Source organism: Arachis ipaensis, chromosome B10 (assembly GCF_059453495.1).
Source record: "Arachis ipaensis isolate K30076 ecotype BB chromosome B10, ASM5945349v1, whole genome shotgun sequence".
NCBI classification, from domain to species: Eukaryota; Viridiplantae; Streptophyta; class Magnoliopsida; order Fabales; family Fabaceae; genus Arachis; species Arachis ipaensis.
This window is the reverse complement of record NC_142435.1, coordinates 6,741,098-6,765,366: the sequence shown is the minus strand read 5'-3', so window position 1 is coordinate 6,765,366 and position 24,269 is coordinate 6,741,098. Positions and strand designations below refer to the sequence as shown.

General features: G+C 32.6%; 1 protein-coding gene and 1 pseudogene across 1 annotated transcript; both read left to right on the top strand.

Annotated features, from left to right (window-relative positions):
- The first annotated feature begins 1,875 nt into the window (after positions 1-1,875).
- Positions 1,876-19,669, top strand: LOC110268331 (ATP-dependent DNA helicase PIF1-like). Its single transcript, XM_088488281.1, has 5 exons — positions 1,876-3,382; positions 8,638-8,833; positions 10,477-10,846; positions 11,523-11,663; positions 19,460-19,669. Exons 1-5 carry the CDS (start codon positions 1,876-1,878, stop codon positions 19,667-19,669), a joined length of 2,424 nt encoding a protein of 807 aa, XP_088344407.1.
- A 1,881-nt stretch (positions 19,670-21,550) lies between these two features.
- Positions 21,551-22,072, top strand: LOC107620017 (pathogenesis-related protein PRB1-3 pseudogene; annotated as a pseudogene).
- The last annotated feature ends 2,197 nt before the right edge of the window (positions 22,073-24,269 follow it).

Sequence of the window (24,269 nt, the reverse complement as noted above, 5' to 3'; positions counted from 1 at the left end):
TCAAAGTGGTGGAAAAGTATCATGCCGAACATATAATAGCTATATGCTCCAGGTACAAATCCCTATTTCCTACGTAGTATAGACTTCAATAAAATTCTGCCAAAAAATTGTTCAATGTATCTAATCTTTTTTGCAAATTCTTAAAAATTGTAGATCCGTCCCGATGATTATTCTACCGTATTGCAAGCAGGGCGACTACTACAATAATATGTTGTTGATAACTATGTGAAAATTGAAACCGAAAAGTTAAAATGAGTTCGAACTAGACAGAAGAAATTACGGGCTGAATTATACCAAGGCTTACAAGATGCCTTGCACACAGAAGAAACTAATGCAGGTAAATATTATTGTATCTAATTGCTACTTCGTAAATCATTAAGAATTACCCAAAATAATTATTAAAACTATTTTTATCTCTCTATATTTGTATCCAGAAAATATTGGAAAAAAATGAACAATATTACCATCATCGTTCATTGGTAGCCGTCGCGACATGACCCAACAATATGAAGATGGAATGGTGATTGTTCTTAAAGAGGGCAAGCCAGATATTTTTCTCACAATGACATGTAATCTATCTTGAACTGAAATAACTTCAGAACTCAACCCATTCAAACTCCACAAGATCGTCCAGATCTAACAACAAGAATTTTTCGAGCCAAATTTGAACCGCTGAAAGATGATGTAATTACTAAGGGTGTCTTGGGAAAGGTGAAGAGCTATATTTATGTCACTGAGTTTCAAAAAAGAGGGTTGCCACATGTACATATGTTGCTAATCTTAGAAAATAATGACAAGTTAATTAACCCGGAGTATTATGATAGTTTGGTACGTGCAGAGATACCATCTAAAGAAGTAGAACCATACCTACATGATGCAGTGCTAAAACATATGATTCATGGTCCTTGCGGAATACTTGATCAATCTTCACCCTGTATGAAAAATGGTCAATGTAAACGCAACTACCCAAGAAAGTTCGCAGCAGAAACACGAAGAGGTGACGACTCATATCCGCAATATAAGCGATGATTCGACACACCAGTACCAATTAACCAAAATGTCACAGTTGACAATAGATGGATAGTTCCGTACAACCCATGGCTACTAATAAAGTATGATTGCCATATTAATGTTGAGATATGTAGTAGTATCAAGAGTATAAAGTATCTCTACAAGTATTGCGACAAAGGTCCAGACCTGGTTGCAATGGAAGTTCACAACGGTTCTAACGTTGACGAGGTCCAACAGTTTGTTGATGCAAGATGGATCGCTGCTCCAGAGGCATGTTAGAGAATATTTAAATTTAACCTTTACTGAATATATCCATCAGTAGAAAGGTTACAAATTCATTTGCCAAATCAACATCAAGTGAGCTTCTATGATCACCAAACCATTCCTGAAATACTTAATGATGATTATTTCTCTAGAACAATGCTCACTGAGTTCTTTGCCCTAAATAGTGAGGAGGACCAACAATCTAGGCATCTTCTGTACAGGAAAATTCCAGAGTATTACACTTGGTACAACAAGAAAAAGGAATGGCGTTGACGCAAGACACAGAGGAGATCCATCGGTCGAATTTATACTGTATCACCTTCAGAAGGAGAAAAATTCTATTTGCATATTCTGTTATCTAATGTCAGAGAACCAATCAGTTGGGATGACTTGCTAACAGTGAATGAGGTCCAATATTCGTCCTTCAAGCAATCTGCTCAACACCGAGGATTGTTAGAGAGTGACAGTAGCATCCGTGCGTGTTTGGTTGAGGCTTCTGTTTTATGATTGCCATGTGCTTTGCGAAGGTTGTTTGCAACCATCTTAATATTTTGTGAGCCTACAGATGTAAGAAGCTTATGGGATGAATTTTTTTCATATATGGTGGATGATTATCCGTCAACCAGCACTACAAAAGCCTTAGTGTTCACAAATCGGCTACTCAGGGATATAAATGATATACTCATTCAGCATGAAAAACAGATTACACAATACGATTTGCCAGCTCTAACTCATGAAAATGACAATGAAAACTCGACACCCAGAGCTATCCAAGAAGAACTGTCGATCGAAGTACCCCGGGAAGACCTGTGTTCCGTAGAAAGATTGAACAATGACCAATCTAAAGCTTTCAAGTGCATTATGAATACAATTGATCGAAGAGAAAGTGGAGTGTTCTTTGTTGATGGGCCAAGAGGAGCAGGCAAAACATTTCTTTACAGAGCTATAATTGCAGAATTGAGAAACAAGGGTCATATTGTCTTGGTAACTGCATCATCAGGAATAGCTGCAATATTATTGCCTGGGGATCGAATAGCTCATTCTAGGTTTAAGATCCCAATTAATGCAGAACCATCATCCATTTGCAACACAAGCAAACAATCAGATCTTGCAAAGCTGATTAGACAAACAACGGCAATCATCTGGGATGAAGCACCAATGGCAAATAAAGAATCAGTGCAATCATTAGACCGCACTCTGAGAGACATATTAGCAAACGATATGCCATTTGGTGGAAAAGTGATGGTGATGAGAGGAGATTTCCGCCAAGTGGTGCCTGTCGTACCGAAAGGCAGTAAGTCACAAATGATTTCAGCTTCTATAGTTAAGTCTCATTTATGGGCTTCCACTAAAATTCTCCATTTACGACAAAATATGCGATCTTCTAATGATCATGTTTTTGCTAAGTATCTTATGCGCATTGGTGATGGAATTGAGCCCACTATACATGAAGACTTTGTACGGATACAAGCAAATATGACAATTCCGTGGGAGGGTGAAACATCGTTACACAAGTTAATAGAAGAAATATTTCCAAACTTACAATCTCATGGGTGGGACGCTTCTTACATGGTAGAAAGGGCAATATTGACGCCAAAAAATCATGATGTGCAACAGCTTAATGATATAATTATCAACCAGTTTCCAAGAGAAGAACAAAATTTAGTCTCATTTGATGAGGTAGAAGGAGATGCTAATAATTTATATCAACAAGAATACCTTAACTCAGTTTCTACATACGGGTTGCCACCTCATGTGTTGAAGGTGAAAAAAGGGGCACCTTTGATGTTATTGAGAAACATAGACCCTAAGGCTGGCTTATGCAATGGTACAAGGTTACTACGTTGTGGAAATTTTAAAAACATGTTGAATGTAGAAATTTTAACCGGCCATCATTGTGGAAGAAGAGCTTTCTTTCCTCGGATAAAACACAAAACCACAGAAAATTCAGGACTGCCTTTTATACTTATCCGGAAGCAATTTTCTGTAATGTTGAGTTTTGCAATAACAATAAATAAATTACAAGGACAGACCATTCCTAAAGTAGGTATATATATCCCTAAACATGTGTTTAGCCATGGCCAATTATATGTTGCTCTGTCTCGAAGTATTTCTCAGTCAACAAAAATTTTAGTCAAAGAAGGAAAAATAGATGGAACAAGTGGAGAATTTACCAGAAATGTAATTTTCAAAGATATATTATTACCTTCACCACAGGTAATTTATGTTTTTAGTAAGTATGTGTAGTTACTTCTTGGTACAATTCAGTCTACATATAATTTTAATCTTTAAATCTTTTTCATTGATATAGATATTTTTGTATACAAACTTCAATTTATTGACGACTAACGACTTATATTTTTTTAATAGACAATTTGATTTCAAAGGAGCTCATCAATATATGTCAAGAGATAAAGACAACAAAATTGAACATTTGTTTTACGCAACAAGTACGTACTAATTATCATTAACTAAGACATACTATATATACTAGAAACATATTAACAAATATCAATTACAGGAAAAAAGATTCCAAAGTCTCTGGAGTGCATGAAAAGATAAGCAAGCAATTGCATCAATCAAACTGATAGACAATAAAGTAATTTTTAAATTAATTACTGTCAAAATTGCATTAAATATATATACTTCTATTTCTATGTTAGTAATCACAATCATATATTATCTAATAGGTTCATTCCCTTCAAATTTATTCTATTGGTTGGGGAGGAACGGTTAAAACAGACAAGACCCAATTCTGGAAGATGATAAAAAAGAAAATACTACTCTAACAAAATACAAGGTAATGCAATCATCGTAATCAGAATGTTATTGATATGGCTATTATATATCCCCTTCTATGTTCTTTTTTACTATTAAATAAAGAGAAAAAGTATATGCCTAAAATATTAAAAGGTTACTCTGAGATTGTGACGGAGATTATGTTTTCCATATTGAATAAAGTTACAAAAAATAATTTTAAACCAATGATAATAAGTTAAACATTTTTCTTTTTCCAGCAACAAACTCACAAGAGCAGAACCAACTGATGTTAGTAAAGAACAACATTGCAAGTACCTATCATTAGATTAAGAAACCACACAAAATAGATGTAATATCGGATAATTATAGATTTGAATGCTCTACAGAGGGTTTAATGGCTTTCTTTGTTGTGCATGTGTAGGAAATCCAATCTCAAACAAGAAATTTTAATTTTATAGGTTTTATTTTTTTATTGTTAAATTGTCGTTCAAATATAATGAAATATGTATTGGCATATGGTATATTTTATTGATTTTTAAATTTTGTAGTTCTTCAAGACTCAAGAATTTGTTGATAAGGAGATGTATGAGGAATTGCTAAAGATTTTTACTCGGTACAAATTCAGAAATTACTTTAGGTTTATCTTAACGTTTTTACTTATAGTTTGATCTATAATTTCCAAAAAAAAAAGACATAATTATTTTTCTTCTTTATACTTTTTGCAGGTACATGAAAGATTCTTTAAATACAGATCCGTACTTTGGATTACCACTTAAAAAAAAAGTCCCTAAACAAAGAAAAAAATATGACTTTTGAATATAGCCCATCTTTTGTAAATAATCGTATTTTTATATTTATTTTTATGACTTTAAGTTATATAGAAGAAGATAATATATTATAATAATTACTATTTTATGGATTATGTTATTTGTAGATAAGTGACGTATATATTCATTATAATTAAATCATTTTTATATTGTTATTATTTATAGATAGGTAATATATGATTATTTTAATTTAAACATTTCTATATTAGCATAAGCTATTCTATATTATTATTTTTAAGTTATTCAAATTTAAAATTTCAAAAATCATTAAAATAATCAACTTTAAATCCCATAAAAAAAGTGGCTGCCGTGCCTGTTAAGTCGCTAGTATTGGTAACTACAAAACAAATGAAGTTTTACATTATTCCATAAAAATAAAGAGAATTATTCATGTAAAAAAATTTTAAATCATATGCCAAAAGCTCTAAATCGAATTTCCAAATAACTAGGTTGTTCTCTCTCTCTTACGAAAAGTGATGATTTGAACTTAAGTTTTTGTTGTTTATGAATTAATAAAGTGTTTTGCTTAATAAAAACTTCCCATGGGATTGGTGAATTAAGAACATGCATGATGGACACTTTTTAATAGTAATTAGATGATTTGACTCAAAATATAAAGAAAAAAAAAAAGAAAAATACAACGTGAATTTTAAACGAAAAAATAATAGCAATTTAATTTCATGTTACAAAGTGCCTAGTATACTCAAAAAATTATTTTTCACATATAAGTCATTTACACATATAAGTCCATACAAATTATTTACATTCACACGCTCTACACGTTCTTCTTCTTATTCTTTTTCTCCTGATACTTTGTCTTCTTTTTCTTCTTCTTCTTTTTCGTTATTTTTTTTTTCTTTGTTATCGTCGTCACCAACACCGCCACCTCCTCCTCCTTCTTTTTTCGTTGGACTTTTTTTCCTTTTTTCCTTTTTCTCTTTCTCCTCCATCATCTTTATCATCATGATCATCATTGTTATAGCATCGTCATCTTCTTCTTATACGTATTGTTGTTATCGTTATTGTCATTATTATTATTGTTATCGTAGAAATTTTGCCATATTGATGACGTTGTCTAATCCAAAATTTTTACCATAAAATTTGTAACACCCTCACTATCAGAAGTCACACTTCCGGCTGCGCACTCTGATAGCAAGGAGTATTACGACTACTTTACATACTAAATAATAAAATAGGAGCCTATGACTCGACACTGTATCGCTGTTTTCTTTGAAAAACCAGAAATAAATATTTTATCTTAAAAAAAATACAAACAAGCATATATTCATATACAAGACTCCATACCTAATAATTCAATATATTATACATATAAAACATACAATTCCTATCCCTCTTACAAACTTGTAATAACAAAGACGAGGGAAGAAAATAATCTAATTAATACAACATCATATAAACCAAACGCAGTATGACTCTTCTTAATGCTTCTTCATCCGGTTCCTGAAAAGGTAAAACTGTAGGGGGGTGAGAACCTAACCACACGGTCTCACCACGGAGTTTCAAAGTTGTCATAAGAAGATATTTAATAAGAAAACTGTTTTCAAGCTTAGTGATTATCATTGCCTTATGAATCTTTTAAAAACCAATAGATAATCGTTCAAAACCTTTTCAAAGAAACAATGTTTAATCTTTCAGAAATTCGAAACCTTTCCTTTCTTATAAGAAAATCTCAATCAGAAACCAACCACGCAATCAAACAACACAATCATAATTTTAGCACCAAGGTTTATTCTCAAATGTAGCACGCCAGGACAAACACAAGCAAGACAGACAAGAAAAACACAAGTAGGTAGCAGTTACAGCAAATAGTTCAAGTAGCAGTTAAGAACAGTTTAGCAATTAGGCAAACCAAAACAAGTTCAAACTCAAGCAAAGCATACAAATGCATATGATGCATGCCTGTCCTATGGCTGATAAGGCTCATCTGTCGGTTATCCAGCCAACCCGACAAGTCTGAATTGTCCTTAGACTGTCCCCCGTCGTGCATCCCCAAGAGTCTATGCATAGCTTTTTCTCAAATAATCAATATTGCTCAATGGGGGTAACATTCCCGGGAATTTATATAGTGCCCGGTCACACTTACGTCGTAGGGTCAACAGAGTATCGAGTTTTCAACCTGGTACACGTGGTGGCAAGCCACGGCACTTAATCCAGGGAACCTCGTATCTCAGATATTTCAAATTCATAAGCCACATAAATAGTTCATTCATCATTCATCAATATCTAAGCCATTCTCAATATCATCATCATTCGTCAATCCATATCCCATTTCCAAATTCATTCAAAAATCATATTTCAAATCAATCATCATCATCCTTCTTTCCGTTAATCATCAATCTCAAACCAAAACATAATTCTTTCTTTTCTAAATAAATCAATCTTAAACATATAACGTTTAAGAACTAAATCTTTTTAAACCATTACTTCAAACAAAACTTCCAATTTTATAAAATTTCGGCAGCATCTCCTCTAAAACTCAGATTCTGCCACCCTTTTCGGGTTCCATCCAAACATTTCTCAAACCTTTTCTCAACCATTTCCAAATCTTAATCATCTTCCAAAACTCAACCAATTCCAATATCAAATTATTTCCAAAGCGAATCAATGCTAATAATAAATCTCTTTTTAAAATCAAACCAGCTCAAATACTAAATCATTTATAAAGTCGGACTAACTCAAAATTAAACCATTTCTAAAATTAATTCATTTTCATATTTCAAATCATTTCCAAAGCTGATTCGTTTACATTCTCAAAAACAGCTTCAAAACCAAGAAAGCCACTTTTCATAATAATCAACTAAATAACCTTTCAAACTAATTTCTTTTCAGCAATCACAAACTACTCAACCAATCAAGCAATCAGTCATTCAGTCCAACAAACAACCACATTTATAAGACAATCATAATCACAGACATATGTTTCTCACATTAATATCTATTTATAACAACTCTATAAGATAAAATGAATTTTAAGAAAACCCCTACCTCGATAAGTCAAAACATATAACCCCAAACGCGTCAACTGAACTCTTTTCGCTCAGCCTGAATTCAACAGCAACCAAAACCTCAGCTCCGCTTGCTTTCTCAATAGCAGAACAGCCTCAATCGCGACACGCAACACTCGATTTCTAATCCTTAAAAATATCAATGTTGCAAATACTTTAAAACATGTAACAAAACACTAACGCAGGGTCTCCGAAACAAAAATACTTACTGCAGTACAAAAACGAAATAGCGGCGGTCTCTGAACTGGTTTGGCAGCCTCGGCAGCCACCTCACGCGGCAGCGGCGACCAGTTTGCGGCGACAGCAACTGAAACCAACAAGCAGTGCTTGTAACGTTTCCAAAACTTAAAAGAAATGAAATCCAATACTCAAACCCTTACCGACGGTGGTCGTAGGTAACGGAGGTGGCGTTTCTCGGCGGCAAAGGCTCGGCCACCCATCACCAACGGCGGCAACGGAGGGTACGACGGCGGCTGTACAGATCGGCGGTGAGGAGAACCAACTCAGTCTCGGATCTCTCTCTCTCTCTCTTCCACGCACGACTCTCCTTGCATCGGCTCCTTTTCCCGGTGACAGCGGCGGATCTGACGACGGTTCAGGACAGAGACGACGACGGCGGCTGGTCAAGCTAGACGGACCGGCGACGACGGGTCAGCCACACGTCTCCTCTCCCCGCAACTGAGCTCCCTGGTGGGCGTTCTTCCTCTCTCTTCCCTCTGTTCTTCGCACTTTTTCCCTTCTCTGTGCAGCACGGTGGCGACTGGTCGTGGTGGCGAGGTGGCGTCCTAAGCAGCGTGGCGGTGGTGCGACGGCTCCTCCCTCCTACCCGACGCTCTCCCTCTCACGAATCCCCTCTCCTCTCTTCCCCTTTCTTTCTTCTTTTCTGGCTGTTGGGTTTTGGCTGTGGGTGTTGGGTTATTTTGGGGAAAAGGGTATGGCGGCTAGGTTAGGGAAATTGGGGTTAGGGTTGTGTTTTGGGAATTTAGGGTTTTGATTTGGGAATTAGGATTTTATGATAAAATTAGAGATTTTTGGATTCATCTAAAATTTAATTAAATCTCTAAAATTACTTTGAAATATCATTTATTGTATCAAAATACTAATTGATTTGAAATCAAATACTCTAATTAAAATTATAAGGTAATATAATTAATTTTTTTTATTTATAAAAATATTAGTATTAAATTCCAAAATCTCAATTACTTAAACCAAACCATATAAAATTCTTATTATTTTATATTTGCTAAACTTTATTATTCAAATATAGAAAATAATTCGATAATTATAAAATCAGATAAAACCTTAAATTACTTTAAACTCAATTAATCAAAATTTGCTTTAATTTTTCTTTAATAAAATAATTCCTGAGGTTAAGGTACTTAATGAATAAATAAATCAACATTAATTCTTAATAAGATTTTTCTGAAATTTCTGGGTCTTACAAAATTTGTGGTTCGATTCTAATTAATGTTTTCGTTAGTAGTTTATGATTCTGTAGGTGAATAATATTTTTGTTTGTGAAAATTATTGTTCATCATTGATGGTTTGAATTGAATATAATGTAAAGAGTTCTGCATTAAAGAAAATATTTTTCTATATTTGTAGCAAATTTTGGTGTAACACGAAAATATTTAAGTGTATTGTTTAAGAATTTTCGGTGTATGTGTACTGATAATTAAGTTCTGCATAATTCAAAACTCTTCCTCTCCCTCCTCATCATCTTCTGCTGCTGCTTCTTCTTCTTTTTATCATCATCATCATCTTTTTTTTTTCTTATTCATCGTTTTTTTTGTTTTACCTTCTCAAGAATAAAAACAAAAAAAAAATCAAACAAAGAAGAAGAAGAAACACATAATGCTATAAATTTACTTGGAAGATGATGAACTTACATTCATTCAACTATAAGAAAGAAAGAAATAAGAACAAAAAAAGAAAAAAAAATGCAGCATTAAAGGAAACATTTTTCTATATTTGTAGCAAATTTGGGTGTAATATGAAGATATTCACTACAAGAAAATGAAATATTTGTAACAAATTTAAAATTGTTACAAAAAATTATTTTTTTGTAACAAAAATTAGTAATTGTTACATAATAATAATATTTTGTACCAACAGTATAATTTGTTACAAAATATTTTGTTATTTTGTAACGATTAAATTTTTTTATTACAAATTATATTAGCTTTTGTAACGAAGCGGTATTTTGTTGCAAAATTTTATAATATTTAGAGTTAAGTTAATTAATATTTTTGTGAATTTTATTATAATTGGTTATTTTATATTTTTATTTTATAAATTAAATTAAAAATAATTAATTAAACTTAGCAATATGTTGATGTTTCTAAATATTTTTAATAGAGTATATTTAGTTTTAAAATTACTCTACCCTCCAATTTTATCAAAATACCTATTCATATTTATCCTTATTCTTTTATAAAATCTTTAATTTCTAACCCTAAATCCAAAAATTTCCAAATTAAACAAAAAAAACTCCTAATTTTCCCTACACCTAACCCAGCTCCTTCAGCCACACAAACCCTCCTCCTTTGACGTAACACACACACTTCACAACAAACACACCCACGCAGAGATCAACGAGGGAGGAGAAGAGAAGAGCGTCGTCGGCTTGTTGCCGCCGCACCCAGCCCGTTCTGCCGCCGCCGAACTGTCAAACCCAGAGGAGAGAGTCGCCACTGTGCTGTCGAGAAGAGAGAGCTCGCACAGAGAGGGAGAACTCGCGAAGGAGGGGTTGCTGCCCAGAGTTGCTGTCGTTCGTGCCTTGCCATTTCCGTTCTGCCTTCTATCAAGCTCGAACCATCACTGTTCGTGGAGCTTGCCGCCGTCGCCGTTCAAGCCGCTGCTGCCGCCGTCACACACGACACCACCGAAGTTTCCCTCACCGCCGTTGACGCCGATCTGAGCAGAGGAGAAGAGGAAGAACGACGGGAAAGGAAGGGAGTCATCCGCGTCACCATCGTCGAGCTACACTGACCGCCAGCGAATCTTCTGTTGCCGTTGTTTGCAGAAAGGAAGGGAGTCATCCGCGGCCGACGCTGCTGCCTCACCACCATTTCTTCCTGTCTCGTTTCCTCTGTTTTGCTTCTACATTCCTAGGTTATTTACTGCATTTTTCTTTCAATTCTGTTAAGTTCATTTAATTTTGTTAATTTTTCTTAGTTTGACTTAGTTAGATATGCATGTTTTAGTAGATTCTAGGTTGTTAGGTAGGCTGAACCTAGTTTGTAGAGGAATTAGGTCTAGAAAAATTTTGCTATTTTGAATGTGTTCGGAATAAATTTTTCTGAATTGTATGTTGAATGATCATGAATATTGTTTGAATTTTTGTGAATCTGTGATTGGATGATAATGATTTTCTTCTTTTCTAAATCGAATTGTGAACTGCTATTATATGAATTTAGTTTGTGCAATGATGATGATGAATTTAGATTGTGCACTCAAGTTATTTGTTGCTTATTTCATATGGATGAATATGTGAATTTTGTTTAATTGTTATTGTATTCATATGGGTATTGATTTGATTGAGTGAATTTGGGAAATATGATACATTGCTGCTAAAATGCTGCCGAAATTTGTTTAAATCTGTTTCACTATTATTGTTTTGTGGTTGTTATAGAAATTGTGTAGCATGGTTGAAGATTGGATATCTCAAACAAATGCAAGGCAGCGCCGGGACAGAGCTGGATGTGTAAAACCTGGAACTTGCTTTTGCTTATACACTCGTCACAGGTTTAAAAGACTCATGCGTCCTTATCAGGTATGTATTGAAAATGCTCAAAATGGTACCTTAGCATTGCTTATCATTCTTGTGTCTAGCTCTCCTATATATAGTTGCCTATTAGCCTGAGAGTTAGTCATCTTGTATATTCACAACTACACTGATTATCCATAATGTTCTCCCATTTCACATTTCTTGTGCATAAAGGTTTCTCCATATATCTCTTTTGTGGTTCTGTTTTACTCTGCATCATATTGAATTACTGCACAAGCATTTTGGAAAGCTTTCTAATCCATTTTACTATTCACTAGTATAATCATAGTTTGTAAATACCTTATCTTTATTTTAACATAGATATCTTGAAATTGTTTCTAAGGTTCTTTAGGAAGACTTGGCAAATGCTACTTCGTTGAATGATTCGGATAATGGGGTTTTATTTGATTTTGGACTTTAATGTGTACACTAAGCAATCAATATTTGGTGTTTCATTTGAACTACTACTTTGGTATGAGTTATCAAGGGCTAAAAATATGACTTTTTCCTGTTATGAATTTTTTAATTTGTTATTTTGTTAATTGTTACTTTCTTTTTGTGACTATACATAATCTTCTTGTCTATCACTTGTTTGGCAGAATATTTCAGCTCAGACAGATGGTGAAGAGTAAGAAATTATAAGTACTCATTCTAGTCCAGGACCATCTAGTCATGGAGCTAATGGAAGAGCTATATCAGTTTATGTTTATTACTCTATATATACACCCATATGCAGAAAGGTATTCCTAACTATTAATTTATCATGCAACTAACTTTGGAGTGATTTATTAAGTGGTAATATAGAGTATGTTATCATTCTAATGCTGGACAAAATGAGTTACTAGAAGTCATGGGATTGGGAAAGAACATGTTAAGAATTTTAGAGTTCGTATTCATTGTTGAATAATACGAGTATAGTTTTTTGTTTTCCTATGCATTTTTAAAGGAAAAACAAATCTTGTTTCTTAAACTAGTATTTTTGGTTGGTGGCCTTTTCAGGTGTGTGGTACTTATTAAAAGCTTCTCCATGAGAAAGGAGCTGTATGAACATGATGGAGTTTGTAATTTGTAGTTTACATTTTGGAGATTTATAATTCCTTGTTTTTCTTGTTCTATGTATCTATCTAGTTCATTAAGGTTCTTCAATGTGTCTTGTTAGTTTGTACTTTAAAATTTATATGTTGAAGATTTATAAAACAATCTTAGTTAAATGAAAGATATTTGAACTATCTATGTTATTATATATTATATAAATGTTGTCTTGCTGAGTAAATTAGTTAATATATTAATTAATTAAAAAACTAATATAATTTGAAAAATTATGTGTGTAATTTGTATTTAAAAAAATTAGTACAAAATAAATAGTATTTTGTAACTAAAGAAAAAAAATGTTACAAAATCAAGTTACTTGTAACAAAATTTTATGATAGAAAAAATATATTGTCACCAAAAATATTTTGAAGATCAAAATTTGTGATCACTTTTGTAACGACTTTTGGTTTTTTGTATCAGAAAAATTGGTTACAAAATATTACTTTGAATTATAATAGTTCCATTTTTTGTTACAAAAACTTTTTGTAACAGGACATACTGCAATGGCCCTTTTTTATTACAAAATTCTTTTGTTTCAAAATTTCGATTTTTTGTAACAATTTTTTTGTTACAAATATTACTTTTTTTATAGTGATTTAAGTGTATTGTTTAAGAATTTTTTGTGTATGTGTGTTAATAAGTTCTGTATAATTCAAAACTCTTCCTCTCCCTCCTCATCTTCTGACTTCAATATTCAAAAATGACCTATCTAACAACGGGACGTCAACAATGTCTTTTTGCATGGAAATTTTTCTAAGGTTGTTTATATGGAGCTTCCTCCTCTTTTTCATTTGGCCGAAGCAACCAAGAATTTCTGCATGGTCTTTGGCAATCCAGCCAAATGTGATATGAAAAGCTTTCTATTTTATTAATTTCATGTGAATATTAACAGACCTTATTTGATTATAATTTCTTTATTAAGATTAAAGGCAAAGAAATTACAATTTTATTGATATAGGTTGATGATATTGTGCTCATATCAGTATCTAAAATGAAAAAAAAATAAAAAGGTCCTTAGATGATCATTTTAAGATTAAAAATTTGGAAACACTGAAATACTTCTTGATATTGAAATTGCTGATTCTGGTACTGGTATATCTTTATCACAACATAAATATCGTTTGGATCTTTTGTCTGACTGTGGCCTTTTCGGTGCCAAGCCTGCTAGGATTCCAATGGACAGTACTACCAAACTGTCCCAGGATGATAGCCCTCTCCTCGAACATCCATTTGTTTATCGCCGCTTGGTTGGTCATTTAATTTATCTAACCACCACAAGGCTAGATATCATTTATTATGCCACTCAGCAATTGAGCCAGTTTATGGCGACTCCAACTTAGAAGCACTATAAAGCAGCTCTTAGGGTTCTCTGGTACCTTAAGAATAGTCTGGGCAGAGGGCTTCTCCTCCCCAAAGATCTAACTTTTCAAATTTATAACTTTAGTGATTCCGACTGAGCAGGCTGTTCGTATACTCATTGTCCGGATCTTGGGTAACTCTCTTATTTCTTGGGTAACACAAGATGTGAACTTTTATGATATTAAATTTGTTGAGTTTTTTTCATGTCTCATGTGACTGTCTTTTTGTTTTATTCTACGACAATCAAAATGCTCTTCATATAGCTACCAATCTAATTTTTTATGAGCGTACAAAGCATTTAGAAGTCTATTGTCATTTGGTCCATCAAAAGGCAGAAGAGGGTTTCATAAAGTTACTTCCGATTCCTTCTTCAGGCAAACTTGCCATTATGTATATTCTCCAAGCCTCTCCCAATTAAATTGTTCTACTCTAATTTATCCAAGTTAAGAATATTTTATCTATATCATTTTCCATCTTACAGGACATATTGAACTAATCATCATGATCAGCCCAATAGAATCAAGCCAAAGATCAACAATTAGAATAATTTCAATTTTTTTTCTTTATTTATTTTTTTCTCATGTCTTTTTTTTTGTTTATTCTAGAACAAGGTAACTCGTTTTTTGTTAGGATAAGATTCATTTTCTAGATTTATTTATTTTGATTTAATGAGTTGTATGGTTTTTTTTTCTTGTATATATTGAATTGTTGTAATCATTAAAATATAACAACAATATACAATTTTTTCTCATACAACCAAATTAAACTCATTGCTTTCTTCGCTACATTTAACATAAGTGCATATTTTACTAAGATTGTTGGCCTTGTAGTCCTTTTTATGATTATTTTAGTTTAAACTGTGATTGTGTGCTCTCTAAAGACTTTTTTCCTTATGTACTAAGTGAGTTTTCGCTACACAAACAAGTTAATTTCACAAAGAAGCAAAAACAGTAAGTTTGAATCAAGCTTGATTTATGTCTGTGTATATAGGGACAGAGTTAGATGTAATATTAGAGTGGGGCCAAAAATATTTACATAATAAAATAAGATTAAAATAAAATTTTAAGGGAGACTAAACTGAAATTTACATATAATTTATATATAAAAAATTAAAATTAGGGGCCGTTGCCCCCTTTTTCTCCATGTAGCTTCGCCCCTGTGTGTATATATAATGGAGACAAATATTAACTTATTTTCAAAGTATATTTTATATTAGTGACTAATTTTGATGTGAACTTAATATAGTTGATAAGCTATTATTAATGACACATATAAGAAAAAGTTGAGAGGGCAATGGTAGTTTTCAACGGCTATGGATCTCAGAGGCTGAAGAAAATGTCAATTCTCAATCTGAGTTTACTTGCAAGACTGGATTTCTAATCTATCTTCCATAGTAGGTATGGCAGCTACCATGACATTCAATATAGAATAGTTAGTGATACCTTTTTGGCGAGGAAGGAATTTTATGGAAAGACTACTTGAATGAATTGTTCTTTGTTTTGACTGAAGGCAATTGGGCTCGATCATTTGAGTGGGATAAGACTAGTGGGTTAATGAGTGGAGCTGTTTGGGAGAGATTGGTCGAAGGTCAATTGGAATAGATCAGTTGTTAATCAGTAAGGATTGGTCGGTGGTTGCTCAGTTAGGATTATAGTTGTTAGAATTGAATTGGTAATTGAAATGGTCAAATTGTTGATTTATTGAGTTATTAGTTAAACCGTTTAAATTATAATTAATAAATATAAATTTTAAAAATATAATTTATTTTGTGTTCTTGTATGGATACCTGGAGGGAGAGCTCGGTCTCTAGGAATCGACGCCGAGTTGTTATTTTTGGTGCCGACCTTTGAGCTTTGTGGTAATCCGAGCTTTACTCCAAGAGGATGTCCAATCGCATAGAGCTTTGAGCAAGAAACAGGGGGGAGTGTACCTGCAAAGGCACTCCGAAACTTAAGTCAGTATTCTGTATTATTCGAACTTACTGAAGAAAATACTTTACCTTGCTTTATATGATGGACCTTTCGTCTGTTACGCTTTTGGCATTAAGGTCGGTCTTAAAAATGGTGGATAACGTATCCGAGTTGTGTGCCGTTTGATCGTAGGTTATGATAGAAGCATTTATCTAGCCGAGTTATAGCTCATAAATGGACGAGCTATAACGGATGACGCCGAGTTATAGCCTGTAAATAACGATCATATCAAGTCTGATTGTAACGTATAACGCCGAGTTATAACGTAAAGTGCCGAGTTATAGTGCATAATGCCGAGTTATTGTATATAATGTCGAATTATGACATCGGATTTGTAACGGCCGTATCATAGCCCCCAAGCTTAGCCTGACTATATTTTGATAAAGCAGGTTGAGCTTTTTTAGTTATAACTCGGCGATTTAAGTTATAGGTATGGAGCCCCCAGATCAACTTACTTTATTAAAATAATGAATAATTTGAATTTCAGACGTGATTTGAAGTTAACATGTATTGGAAAGTGTAGTAGTCTTGTCATTGATTGTGCCTTTGATTTTTCCAATGTAATTTTGAACCGTTGATTTAATAGATGCAACGGTTAGATTTTTTCATGGAACTGAATAGTTAATTTGAATAGTTGATGAGACGATTTTGATAAAAGTGAATTGGTTGGACGAGAATATTGAGTTAGTTCACCGTTGTTTGGTGATTTGATTGAGTTTGATTACGCATGTGTAAACGATGCGACTTTGAATTGAAGAGTTGTCGCGAATAGATCAGTGTTTGTACTTGTATGATATGTGATTGAGTTTGTTGACTGTTGATAGTCATAGTTCGGAATTGAAGATTGAGTTTGATTGCGCATGTGTAAACGATGCGACTATGAATTGAAAAATTATCGCGAATGGATAATTGATTAAAGATTGTGTTTGATTGCGCATGTGTAAACGATGCGACTTTGAATTGAAGAATTATCGCGAATAGATAATTGATTGAAGATCGTTGATATAGATCTGATGATAGTTGATATAGATTTGACAATGACTGATAATGATTGATATAGCTCGGATAATGATTGATATAAATCTGAAAACTGAGATAATAGATATAGATTTGAAAATAGAAAAAATAGATATAGGTCGGCGAATAGAGATAACACATATAGGTCGGCAAATAAAGATGACAGATATAGATCGGCAAATAGAGATAACATGTAGATCGACAAACAGAGATAACAGATATAAATATGCAAATAGAGATTACAGATATAGATCGGCAAATAGATATAACAAATGTAGATCGAAAAATCAGATATAATTTGGCAAATAGAGATAACTGATAAAGATCGACAAATAGAGAAAACTGATAAAGATTGGCAAAAATATAGATAATTGATATAAATCAGAAAGTAGAGATGATAGATATAGATCGGCAAATAGATATAACAGATGTAGACCGAAAAATCAGATATAGATCGGCAAATAGAGATATTAGATATAAATTGGCAAATAGAGATATCAGATATAAATTGGCAACTAGAGATAACTGATAAAGATCGGCAAATAGAGATAACAGATGTAAATTAGAAAGTAGAGATGACAGATATAGATCAGAAAATCAGATAACATATATAGATCGGCAAATAGGGATAACAGATATAAATCGGAATATAGAAATTATTGATATAAATAAGAAAATAGAGATGACTGATATAAATCGGATAATAGAGATGACTGTTATAGATCGGCGAATAGAGATTTTTTATATAAATCGGCAGTTAGAGATGATTGATATAAATCGGACAATAGATATAGATCGGCAAATAGAGATGACTGATATAAATTGAAAAATAGAGATGACAGATATTGATCGGAAAAATAGATATAGATCGGCAAATAATTATACCAGAGATGATTTGAAAAATAGAGATGACAGATTTTTTATCGGAAAAACAGATATAGATTGGCAAATAAATATAACAGATATAAATTGAAAAATCGAGATGACAGATATAGATGAGAAAAACAGATATAGATCGACAAATAGATATAACATATAAATTGAAAAATCGAGATGACAGATATAGATCGGAAAAATAGATATAGATCGGCAAATAGATATACATGAATTGAAAAATACAGAGATGACAGATAATGATCGGTAAAACAGATATAGATCGGCAAATAGATATACCATAGATGAAGAGATGACAGATAATGATCAGAAAAACAGATATAGATCGGCAAATAGATATGCCATAGATGAATTGAAAAATAAAGATGACAGATAATGATCAGAAAAACAGATATAGATCGGCAAATAGATATGCCATAGATGAATTGAAAAATAAAGATGACATATATTGATCGAAAAAGCAGATATAGATCGGCAAATAGATATACCAGATGAATTGAAAAATAGAGATGACAGATATTGATCGAAAAAGCAGATATAGATCGGCAAATAAATATACCTGATGAATTGAAAAATAGAGATGACAGATATTGATCGAAAAAATAGATATAGATCGGCAAATAATTATACAAGATGAATTGAAAAATAGAGATGACAGATATTGATCAGAAAAATAGATATAGATCGGCAAATAATTATACTAGAGATGAATTGAAAAATACAGAGATGACAGATAATGATCGGTAAAATAGATATAGATCGGCAAATAGATATACCATAGATGAATTGAAAAATAAAGAGATGACAGATAATGATCAGAAAAACAGATATAGATCGGCAAATAGATATGCCATAGATGAATTGAAAAATAAAGATGACAGATATTGATCGAAAAAGCAGATATAGATCGGCAAATAGATATACCAGATGAATTGGAAAATAGAGATGACAGATATTGATCAAAAAGGCAGATATAGATCGGCAAATAAATATACCAGATGAATTGAAAAATAGAGATGACAGATATTGATCGGAAAAATAGATATAGATCGGCAAATAATTATACCAGAGATGATTTGAAAAATAGAGATGACAGATTTTTTATCGGAAAAACAGATATAAATCGGCAAATAGATATGCCATAGATGAATTGAAAAATAAAGATGACAGATAATGATCGGAAAAACAGATATAGATCGGCAAATAGATATGCCATAGATGAATTGAAAAATAAAGATGACAGATAATGATCGAAAAAACAGATATAGATCGGCAAATAGATATGCCATAGATGAATTGAAAAATAAAGATGACAGATATTGATCGAAAAAGCAGATATAGATCGGCAAATAAATATACCAGATGAATTGAAAAATAGAGATGACAGATAATGATTGGAAAAACAGATATAGATCGGCCTTTTTCGGGACTTAATGATTTACTATATGACCTTTGTTTACAAAGGTGCAGGTAAGTTTGAAACCATTGGAAGGAAATGGAGCCTATAGAAAGAATGGTGTTTATTTCGAGGCCCCACGGTGGGCGCCAATTGTTCTTGTATGGATACCTGGAGGGAGAGCTCAGTCTCTGGGAATCGACGCCGAGTTGTTATTTTCGGTGCCGACCTTTGAGCTTTGTGGTAATCCGAGCTTTACTCCAAGAAGATGTCCAATCACATAGAGCTTTGAGCAAGAAACATGGGGAGTGTACCTGCAAAGGCACTCCGAAGCTTAAGTCAGTATTCTGTATTATTCGAACTTACTGAAGAAAATACTTTACCTTGCTTTATATGATGGACCTTTCGTCTGTTACGCTTTTGGCATTAAGGTCGGTCTTGAAAATGGTGGATAACGTATCCGAGTTGTGTGCCGTTTGATCGTCGGTTATGATAGAAGCATTTATCTAGCCGAGTTATAGCTCATAAATGGACGAGCTATAACGGATGACGCCGAGTTATAGCCTGTAAATAACGATCATATCAAGTCTGATTGTAACGTATATCGCCGAGTTATAACGTAAAGTGTCGAGTTATAGTGCATAATGCCGAGTTATTGTATATAATGTCGAATTATGACATCGAATTTGTAACGACCGTATCATTTTGCATATGTTATATATTTAAAAAAAAAAAGACAAAATGTAATGAAGAGCAATTTGGCCTAGTCGCAGCCAAGTTGCACATGCAAGAAGACTCAAATTTAAACTTAGGAAGAGTTTTTTTCCTGTTAATTGCTGACTTGCAGTTTTAACTAGTTTGTATCGATTCATATCGATTTTGTCCGATTTTAATCAAAATCGGTTCCGTCAGATTTTCTTTCTTAAACGATCAAAATATTATACCAGACTGATATAGAATTTTGTTGACTGAATTTTTTGTCGAATCAATCAGTCCGATTTTAACAACTATAATTAAGACAAGTTGACAATCGATTGATATTTTACGTATTTTTATATTATTAGAATTTTGGTTTATTATTTTAATTTTTTATTGTATTAAATGGTATATTAGATTTTTTTTATTCGGTAATATATATTAGAAAAAGAGATAGAGAATGATGAATGAATTTTGGAAATAATTTTTTGAATTTTAATTATAAAATAAGATATGGTATATTTTGATTATTTAATTTGGTAATATGTAAAATGTAATAGATAAAAATAATAGATTAAGATAATAGAAAAGAATAACAGAGGATATATAAAATAGAATGGAAAATAAAAAAAAGAGAGTAAGAGCAAGTTAAGAGAAAAAGGAGAGTGAGAGAGAATTCTATAATTTTATATAATAAAAAAAGTGTTTTAATTATAATAAGATAATGGCAAGTAAATTTTAATTATTAAATTAACAATATACCATGTATATAGTCGAAAATAGATGATGGAAAAGTATTTGTAAAGATAGCTATCTATTTATGTCTGTTCTATGTTTTTAAAATGAGAATACTAATAATTAAACTATTTCATTTTACATAATACTCATAATTTTATATATATAATATTTATAATTATATATTTATTATAATAAATATTATATAATATTTTTAATAATAATTAATAAAAATTAAATAAGATCATTTTAGTTTGTTTGAGTTAATTTTTTATTAATTTTTAAATATTATTATTTTTAGAAAACTAATAACAAGTAAAATTAATATAATTTTAATTATTGGAGAAGCAAAAATGAACAAGCCAATAAGAGCTTAATAATTCAAATAAAACCTATGATCCTTAGCTTGAAGCATTAAAAAAGAAAACTTGTGTACATACAGTCGAATAAAAAACTAAATGTCTCATCGCTATTATGAAACATCGAAAAATAATCAAAACTAAATGTCTCATCGTTATTACATTGATTTTACACTTTTACTTGATTAGACTCTTGGCTCGATGATTATTCCATTCTAATAATTAATATACATATTGTTTCATTTTGTTACTGGCCTTTTGAACCTCCAATAAATCATTGCATGGTTATTATACATATCCATGAATTGAACACTAAACACAATGACATTTAATTTTTGCAATCATCGAATTTCTTTTCCCTTTAGAGCTAAGAGAATGAAAAGGTTGTTGAAGATTTCGATGATAGTAATAAGTTTAGTAAGCATTATTCCTTTGTGCTCACCGAGTCAAAGTTTTCCAGAGGACTATCTTGAAGGTCATAATGTTGCACGTGCTAAAGTTGGAGTTAAGCCATTGAAGTGGGACAAAGAACTAGAATCACATGCTCATAAGTTTGTGAATGAACATATTGCAAATTGTAAAGGAATAATGTCTATGTCTCATTCTTCTAATAGTATGTACGGCCAAAACTCTGGATATAATCCGTATCATGCTTCAGCAGCATCTGCAGTGAAGGCATGGGTAGCACAGGAACGAAACTATGACCCCATATCTAACAAATGCATTGATGGTAACCCTGCCAGTTGTCATTGCTACGTTCAAGTTGTTTGGGGTGCATCAACTTATTTAGGTTGCGCAAGAGGTGACTGCCACAATAATGAAGGCACCCTTGTTACTTGTTATTATGATCCTAGCGCCAACTTTCCAGCTCAACGCCCCTACTCAATAATGCATTAATTATCGGATTAAACTCATCTATATATTCCTCCTCTATACTCTATAACCTATACTAGCTATTTTTAGGAAAATATTAAGTCATCATGGTTCATCGGTTCTTGTCATTATTCCATAAAAATAAAGAGAATCATTCATGTAAAAACATTTTAAATCATGCCAAAAGCTCAAAATCGAATTTTCAAATGAACTCTACTAAGGAGACAATAAAAAAATTTTGACAATATGTATAATGTATTTTAAATTTAATCCAATATAAAAAAAATTCAAACACTTATTTTAAAAAATTAAATTAACATTTTAATCCTAATTTACCAATAGAATTTATTTAAACACTCTCTGTTCCAACGTCTGCCACCCCATCCTCGTCAATCATCTCACCTCTCCGGCGTTAGAAGCTCCCTCATCGGTCATCAAATAATCATACACGTAGTTATTAAAATAAGGAAAAGTATATGGTACCAACATATTATCTGCCAACTCTTTTTTATAATTGTGTTTCATAGAAGTGTATTCGTGGATGTGTCTAATAATTAATATATTTTAAATACATATATAAAGAGACACATCTAGAAAATATATCTATAAAGACACTTCTATTAAACATAGCTATAAAAAAGACATTTTTATTAGACACATCCACGAACACACTTCCATAAAACACAATTATAAATAAGAGTTGGCAGAAGTTGGCAGATATGTTGTTGGTAACGTAGCGGAACCGTTAAAATAATCATTCGACTACCTAGTGAAATGACCATCCAACATTTGTTAATTGTATATACTTAAATTGAATCAAACAAAATAATCATCCAATTAAAAATTAAAATAACCATCTACATACCTAGTGAATTGAACATCCAGCATCTAAATTCGTTAGTTGATGTATATTTCTTGAAGACATAAGGGACACGAAATCCAAGAAAGCCAAGTTGGCCGCAAGATAGGCCATTTTTGAAGTGGGCTTGTATGTACAAAAATGGGAGTATCATGGACTAAACTAATTGCTTGCACAATTATTGTTGTGCTATCCTAGGTTGATCTTGGACCTATACCTATGTAGGGGAGGCGACATCGTTGAAGGCGGCGGCAGCCATTGCGGTCTTGGGATGCGTGACAGACGCAACGTGTGCGAAGGAGTGTCTCCATTTACGATCTTGTGAGGCATACGTATGAAAATAATACACTTGTGTGTCCCTTATACGTCGCGAATGACGACGTTGAGAGGGAGAAACCGCCGGCGTGGGGAGGGGTTGCACAACTGACACGATGCGAGACTACGGGAAGACGCAAACTGCACGACGATGCTGCTGGCATTCGTGGTGCGCGTGAGCTATGGACGACGGCAGCTGGTGTCTGTGGCGACGCGGCACCTGAGAGAGGAAGAGACTTGGCAAGAAGGTAGTCATATCAGATGAAAAAGAAGGAGGCCATTTTTAGAGTTTATGTAACTGTTGCAATGCAAATTTTTATTTATTTTAAATTTTAAATTGATAATTATTAAAAATTAATTATTTATTCATCATTTGATGTCAATTTCAATTTTATCTCTATTATACACATTATACACTAAATTCATTAGCTCTCCATACTTTTTCTTTTCGAATAACTAGCTTGTTCTCTCTCTGATGATTCGAACTTAAGTTTTTGTTGTTTATGAATTAATAATGTTTTGCTTAATAAAAACTTCACATGGGATTGATGAATTAAGAACATGCATGATGGACACTTTTTAATAGTAATTAGATTATTTGATTCAAAAAATAAAGAAAAAAAAAGAAAAATACAACGTGGATTTTAAAGAAAAAAATAATGGCAATTTAATTTGCATGTTACAAAGCGCCTAGCTAGTATCACTACAACAATTCCTTAAGATAGCGACGGTTAAGGTTGGGCTGCAATCAGGCCGGCATTTAGCGACGATTTTTCTCGAACCGCCGCTATATTTCAATCAGGTTTGCATTTTGCGGCGTCTTTTCGAAAACCGCCGCTATATGTATCCCTGATGAGTTATTGTTTTACATTTTGCGGCGGTTTTTTAAATCGCCGCAAAATGCGTATTACCACATATTGGGTATAATCTAGTTAAGTAAACACTACTATCTTAAGTTACATATGTTTAAATCATTGTTACATCAATTTATATATGGTCCAAAAGTACATAAAGAGTACAATGAAAAGTGCATTTAATAATATCCAT

Bases quoted from the DNA above. Each gene is read 5' to 3' on its own strand.
- LOC110268331 (XM_088488281.1), top strand. From the start codon at position 1,876: ATGGTGGATGATTATCCGTCAACCAGCACTACAAAAGCCTTAGTGTTC. The intron at 8,834-10,476 runs GTTAGGGAAATT...ACACCCACGCAG, and splicing joins GAAAAGGGTATGGCGGCTAG to AGATCAACGAGGGAGGAGAA. The intron at 11,664-19,459 runs GTATGTATTGAA...ACAAAGGTGCAG, and splicing joins GACTCATGCGTCCTTATCAG to GTAAGTTTGAAACCATTGGA.